The sequence below is a fragment of the Aedes aegypti genome, chromosome 1 (assembly GCF_002204515.2).
Source record: "Aedes aegypti strain LVP_AGWG chromosome 1, AaegL5.0 Primary Assembly, whole genome shotgun sequence".
NCBI classification, from domain to species: domain Eukaryota; kingdom Metazoa; phylum Arthropoda; class Insecta; order Diptera; family Culicidae; genus Aedes; species Aedes aegypti.
Window position 1 is genome coordinate 31850741 of NC_035107.1, and position 6966 is coordinate 31857706.

Below are 6966 nucleotides of genomic sequence, written 5' to 3' on the forward strand. Positions count from 1 at the left end.
ACAACTATTTTCGTCGCGTTGTTTGCTGATTTGACTACCCAGGTATGGACTCTGAGCAAATGGTCACATCGCCGAAACCGGGTCGATGCGGGTAGCTGAGCCATCTTTCAAAAATCCCCATTTGCTTCCTTAGGGTTATTTCGGCTATAAATCGCCCAAGCGCGATTGATCGTTGTGATCCCCTTGAGATATGGTGAGCGTTGAAGTCTCCTAGGAGTAAAATCGGACCTTCCAGCTGGTCGATCAATTCAACCAGTGCGGTCTGGCACTGAGCTGTATTCGGCGGGATATATATCGACACAGCGGTTGCCTGGGTCGGTGCGTGAAGGGGAACAGCGACGAAATGCAGAAGGATGTCGATCTGCACACGTTCGAACGGTATACCTTCTCGGATGGCAAGGCCTGCACCGTGTTGCCAATAGTTGGTGTTCCTCGACTGTAGCAGCAACGTGTAGTTTCTACAAGCGAAGTCTGGCGGAACAAAAGTCTGGTTCACCTTGGTCTCCTGCAAGTCTACGACGCATGGTTCGAGATCGAAGATGAGCAGCTTTAGCTCGTTGTTGTTGGCCCGTAGACTAAGGAGATTTCATTGCAGGTCGAAGAAACCGCCGGAGCGACTATCCGTAGCTCATCATTTGGTGGATGACGAGATTGATGTTCTTCGAATCGGCGAATCTTTTGAGGTAGAGAGAGGGAGGGCGGTAGCCTCTGTCAGTGAAAAAAACAGTCTGTCACTTGCTCCTGAAATGGAATGACTTCCAAATTCCTGAAAAAATAAAATTTCTTCGAAAACCTGATATGAAATTTGAGTTTTTTAAGTGAGAGAAGTCCAAAAGTCCATGAAAAAAGCTTTTGAGAAAAAGGTTTCCGAGCTTTTAGTAGATGTTTTCCAAGCTTATGGCAGAACATTTTCAAGGTTTAGGGAGAAACTTTCCAGCGTTTCTGAGTGGAAGCTTCTTCAACATTTGAGGAGAAGCTCCTCAAGCATCTTTGAGAAAATATCCAAGCATTTGAAAGCTTTTGGGGAAAAGATTTTCGAGCTCTCTGCAGAAGCTTTCCAATCTTCTGGGAGAAGCATTCCAAGCTTATGGAAGACGCTTTCCAAGCTTCTAAGAGAAGCATTCCAAGCTTCAGGAAGAAGCATTCCAAGCTTCTAAGAAAACCATTCCAAGCTTCTGGGATAAGAATGTCAAGCTTCTGAGAGAAGCATTCCAAGCTTATAGGGGAAAGCTTTCCAAGCTTCAAAAAAAAAAAAAAAAAACATTCCAAGCTTCTGGAAGAAGCTTTCCAAGCTTCTGGGAAAAGCATTCCTAGATAGTGGGAGAAGCATTCCAAGCTTCTGAAAGAAAATGTCCAAGCTGGGAAAAGCATTCCAAGCTTATGGAAGAAGTTATCCTAGCTTCTGGGAGAAGCTTTTCAAGCTTATGGGAGAAGCTTTCCAAGCTTTTGAGAAAAGCATTCCAAGCTTCAGGAAGAAGCTTTCCAAGCTTCTGGGAGAAACTTTTCAAGCTTCAGGAAGAACTTTCCAAGCTTCCGAGAAGCTTTTCAAACTTCTGGCAGAAGCTTTTCAAACTTCTGGCAGAAGCTTTCCAAGCTTCTGAGAAAAGCATTCCAAGCTTCAGGGACAAGCTTTCCAAGCTTCAAGGAGTAGCTTTCCAAGCTTCAGGAAGAAGCTTTCCAAGCTTCTGGGAGAAACTTTTCAAGCTTCAGGAAGAACTTTCCAAGCTTCCGAGAAGCTTTTCAAACTTCTGGCAGAAGCTTTTCAAACTTCTGGCAGAAGCTTTCCAAGCTTCTGAGAAAAGCATTCCAAGCTTCAGGGACAAGCTTTCCAAGCTTCAAGGAGTAGCTTTCCAAGCTTCAGGAAGAAGCTTTCCAAGCTTCTGGGAGAAACTTTTCCAAGCTTCAGGAAGAAGCTTTCCAAGCTTCTGAGAAGCTTTTCAAACTTCTGGGAGAAGCTTTCCAAGCTTTTGGGAGTAGCTTTCCAAGCTTCTGCGAGAAGCTTTCCAAGCTTCTGGAAGAAAAATGTCAAGCTTCTGAGAGAAGCATTCCAAGCTTCTAGGAGACGTTTTCCAAGCTTCTAAGGGAAAAGCTTTCAAAGCTTCTAAGAAAACTGGGAGAAGCTTTTCAAGCTTTCGAGAGAAGCTTTCCAAGCTTCAGAGAAGGTTTTCAAGCTTCTTAGGAAACCATTGCAAGCTTCTGGAGAGAAACTTCCAAGCTTCTGGTGAGAAGCTTCCAAGCTTCTGGAGGGAAGCTTCCAAGCTATTGAAGAGAAGCTTTTCAAGCTTCTACAGAGAAGATACCAAGCTTCTACTTAGAAAATGGCCACAATTCTGAAAGCATTTAAGACAAGCTTCAAAATCTTATGGGAGATGTTTCAAAAGCTCATGGAAAAAGCTTCAGGGGAAAAGGTTTCCGAGCTTTTCATGGAAGCTACTGGGAGAAGCGTTCAAAGCTTCTGAGAGAAGCATTTGAAGTTTCTAGGAGAAGCATTTCAATCTTCTAAGCTTTCCATGCTTCTTGGAGAAGCTTTTTAAACTTCTGGGAGAAGCATTTCAATCTTTTGAGAGAAGTTTTCCAAGCTTCTGGAAAAAAGCATTCCAAGCTTTAGCAGAGTTCGAGGAGAAGTTTTCCAAGCTACTGAAAAAAGCTTTCCAAGATTTTCAAAGTAGCTGTTTAAGTTTCATGAAGAAGCTTTCTACGTTCATGGGTAGAAGATTTCCTAGCTTCAGGGAGAAGCTTTTTAAACTTCTGCATGTAAGAAGCATTTTATGTATTTGGAAAGAAGTTTTCCAAGCATCTGAGGAAAATATTTGAAAGCTTCTAGGACATGTAGTATCCGCAACTAGGAATCAGCCGAATGTATTTCCTAGTTTTGGATAATACAGGGCGAAGCTTACAAACTTCGGAGCAGGAGCTTTCCAACCACTATCATCGTCTTTTCACATAAAGGATGTGATTTACCTTCGGGACTACGCATTTTAAAACCCTTGATTGAAAGTTGTCATTCGGTCTAATCGTTTCTCGTTTTGTCTTTAAAGCTATTATCCGGTGGTTCTACCAATCACCCCTCCAACTCTTCACTCGTCGCCCTCTACCTCATCATCCTCGTCTTCCTCGCCGTACTGTTCGTCGATAATTTTCCGCAGACACTCCCGCGTCGACATTCGATCCAGATTGCACAGCCCGCTAAAGTCTAATTTGCTCAGTTCACTAGCCATCTGTTTGAGCTTCTCCTCCCGCATGATCTTCTGGGCCGTCTTGAGCTGCGTCGATGAGGACGCCTTCGCCAGATAGGACGCCATCTTAACCCGCTTCTGCTCACGCGTTTCGCTCCCGTCGTCTTCCTTCAGAAGGTGAGCGTTTTCCTCGAGAATCTCCTTGATTTTCATTCGACTCTTCGAGGTGGATTTCCTCACCGTTTGCAAGGGTTTCAGCGTCGATTCCTTACTGCGGCGATTTCTAATCGGCTTCGGATACCGCTGAGGTTCTTCCTTCTCCTCTGGCACGTTCAACTCTTCCAGTTCAGGTTCTGGTGTCGTTTCCTCGTCCTCCTCTTGCTCCTGCTCCTGTTCACTCTGAGCCATCTCATCTTCCTCTCGTCCATCGATTTCGAACGTCGGAAACTCCGGATCGCTCAGCGATCCGCTTCCACCGATACTGTTCGTTTCCAGTATGTCTTCGAAGTTCAACCGGATCCTGGCGGGATCCACTCCCTCACGGCGCTTCATGATGAAAATGCACGGTTTGGTCTTGATCTTGACCGGGAGCAGCGACTTGTACTGCAGCCCGATACTGTTGAAGCACTCGACAAACTCCAGGATTTCGTGCGTCTGCCCCAGGAGCCGCATCTCATCCGAGTACTTGTCGCGCGCTTCGGTTAGGAGGTAGTCGAACCGGTGCAGTCGCTTCTCACCTGGGAACAAGTTCTCTTCTTTGCTGTAACTGTGATAAGGGCGAATTAATACTTAGAGTTGTTAGTCTTTAGTCTAAAGTCACTTACATCCAATCTGAATTGATCTGAGAGAACCGGGAAACGCCACTCTGGGCTGCCAGGTTGTCTATGTGGAGGGTGACGTTAGCCTCGCCAGCTGCCAACCGGTGGAATCTGAAAGCAAGGCAAATCTACACTGACTGGTCTAACTCGGATGATTTACAAACGCCCACCTAGATATTGCGACTCCTCCAGGATAGTTGGTTCCCGCAACCAACAGGAGGAACATCGTCAGGAACGCATTGCCAAACAGGTGCCCGATGGCCACGAACGACAGGAACTTATTGAAGATTGTCTTTTTTCGATTAATCCATCTAAAAACGCCAAATGATTTCGATCAGTGTATGTTAGTTTTATAGCGGTTTCCAAAACCTCCTTACATCCTATTGCAAGCGCAAGCAGCGGCTACGTTCAGCAGCGGAAACACGTAGATGATAAAACGCAACTCTTTGTGCGGCAGCATGGAGAACAGCAGTACAAACACCACCGCGGGAATGACTAGCGATCGGATGCGGGTCTCCAGGACCAATCCGAAGGGGACGAACAGCAACGATAGTCCCATGGCACGTGGCAGCGCCGAATAGATGTACCACAGGAACGGCGAGGTACCCCATTCGGAGCTTTTGTTCAGGATGGTGTTGAACCAAAAAACTTCCGCCTCCGGCCATAGTAGGCGGCGCCAGAAGAAACTATCAACTGCCACCGTTAAAAGCACAAGCGCAACGCCTGCTATGATTGTCGTTTTCAGCACAACATCCAAGTGCACTCGTTTGTAGTACAAGTCGTACAGGAGATACAATCCCAAAAGCATGGCCAACTCTGCTCGGAAGATGATGATGGCAGCTCCGGAGCATACAATGAACGGTTTGACACTTCGTGTCAACCAGTAGTTCACCGCGAGCAGAACCAACGGCAGTGCCATGATGTTTGGCAGTGGACGACTCATGTAGAACATAAAGTGAAACTGCGTAATGGTGATGAGAATGTACCACAACGAGACGGAAACGCCAAGTCGTTTGTGAATTGTGACGCGAAGCTTGTTCCACGCGAACACCACAATCGCTGCCAGAGCGAAGCGAACTGAAATTTTCACAGAAGAAGTGAGTAAATGTCAACCAATCAAATGATTGTCGTCGACGTGAAAAGTTCACCGTTTATATTTACCGACATATTGCATCCAGAATTTGTTTACTTCGAGATAATCGAGTGCCGTAGCGATTGGCGTCACCAGAAATGTGACAAATAGCGGTCCCAGGAAGGACCTGGGAACCACTCCGGGAAATTCGTGATGGTCATACTGAAAGAAAGAGATTCAATTCCGATGACGATCAGTATCAAATGACAACTTCAACGCCTACTTGTGACACGTTTAGTCGATGGTAAAGCAAGTCATGAATCGCCTGAAGATTGAAGCTCTCCTCCACCTTTGTAAAAGGCGTGTAGACACAGTGGGCAGCTGCGATCAAGAATACCAACAAGGCCATCGATGCGTTATTTTTGACTTCCGGGTGCCACTGACGCCAGAGAAAAGATCTTTAATGATAATTTGCAGAGATCTATGAAAATTTACTTAAAACTATCTCAATTGATTACCTGCACTAGTCTTCTACAGTTCTTCTCGCAAAAAAATTGGAGGCTGTCCCGACGTTACCGGGTTAAGCCATTAGGGCCAAGCCTATCCCCCGAACAACGAACTGCTGAATATCCGGAAGACACAAAAGTAAAGAAACATAAGAAAAACATATAAATACAATGCCACCTGCCCTAACAAAGAATCAAACACAAAAGTTAAAAACTGACCGACCAATCGCCGGATAAAAATAACCAAAAATGAACGAAAATATCAGCCGATGCTGCTACTACCATACACGTAGTAGATTTTCTTAGCTACTGACTGATAGATTGACTGACCGGTAGAGACGTCCCGTCGACGGTGGCAGGCAAAACAAAAATAAACACGCGCGTGACGCATAGCGGGATGACGTTTCGAGAAACGGGTTTTTGAATCGAAAATGCATCCTCGCTTTGCATCGTAGTATGCCATGCCAGAAAGAGTGATGCGAGTTGCTAGGAATGTTGCATGGATGATTGTGTGCAATGTTGCATTGAAGATATTTGTTTTGACAGTTGAACTTGACAACATATGATCAAAGACGAAATGAAGACGTAGATTTGGTACCCTAGACTACTACACATTCGATTCGTTTGTACTGCACTTGGTATTTAAGGGACGAATGACCTTCGGGTTAAAGTCCCTCTCAAACAACAACAACAACTTGGTATTCAAATTTGACGCAGTACACTTTTCTCGGTGTCAAAGATGAAATGAAGACCTCCATGATGTTTGCAGTTGCCCAAAGTTTTATGGCACATGAGGACATCTAGCAAAATCTAGAATGCTGTGAAAGTGACTGTTAACGTGTTTGGTTTGTTGATTGATAGTGTTGAGGTGATTTTGTATTTTTGTTGGTTCGTAAAAATATATGACAGGTAATGTTTGTATTAGTTGTGCAGGTTTCCCAGACAGACCCACTAGACATACAAGTAGGGCAGTTGTATGTCGAATGACCTTAACCACTTTCGGGCGGCCATGAGGGATGGCGAAATGGGAGCCATCGTTGATAAGACGCGAATGAAAGGGCAATGACCGGCCAAGCAGGTCAAGAACCTGGAAGGCAAAAGCTAAACTACAAATCATTAACTTACCTGGAGTCTGCTGAAAAAGCAAGTTAGATAGAGATTACCAAAATTTCAAAAGTAGCAAATCAGAAGTGAGGAAGTTTGAGAGGAAGAAGTGAATGAGAAGTGGAAGTCAGGACCTCGCCGTTTTTGGTATAGAATTCACAAGTTTTCTATTACCGTCCTACGCCGTCCTAGAGCCCTATTCCGGGTAGACTCCGGCACCGTAGTTGGCCGAAGACCGATTCGCCAACATATCGGTACCCTAGGACGCGTAAGAGGGTTCTAGAAGGCTG

At 45.2% G+C, this 6966-nt stretch overlaps 1 protein-coding gene across 6 annotated transcripts; it reads right to left on the reverse strand.

The window, feature by feature from the left end:
• Nucleotides 1–2991: 2991 nt before the first annotated feature.
• On the reverse strand, nt 2992–5965 carry LOC5564018 (probable Dol-P-Man:Man(7)GlcNAc(2)-PP-Dol alpha-1,6-mannosyltransferase). 6 transcript variants are annotated; one of them, XM_021839327.1, is made up of 8 exons: nt 5903–5965; nt 5585–5688; nt 5350–5524; nt 5156–5288; nt 4372–5071; nt 4165–4305; nt 4001–4105; nt 2992–3942 (listed from the first exon to the last, which is right to left on the reverse strand). In XM_021839327.1, exons 3-8 carry the CDS (start codon nt 5473–5475, stop codon nt 3078–3080), a joined length of 2070 nt encoding a protein of 689 aa, XP_021695019.1. In that variant the 5' UTR covers nt 5476–5524; nt 5585–5688; nt 5903–5965; the 3' UTR covers nt 2992–3077. The 6 variants fall into 6 exon arrangements, with proteins under 6 accessions (XP_021695019.1, XP_021695020.1, XP_021695022.1 ...); XM_021839328.1 differs by having other exon boundaries at nt 5585–5685; nt 5903–5949; XM_021839330.1 differs by lacking the exon at nt 5903–5965 and adding an exon at nt 5792–5896 and having other exon boundaries at nt 5350–5505; nt 5585–5685.
• Between the last annotated feature and the right edge of the window lie 1001 nt (nt 5966–6966).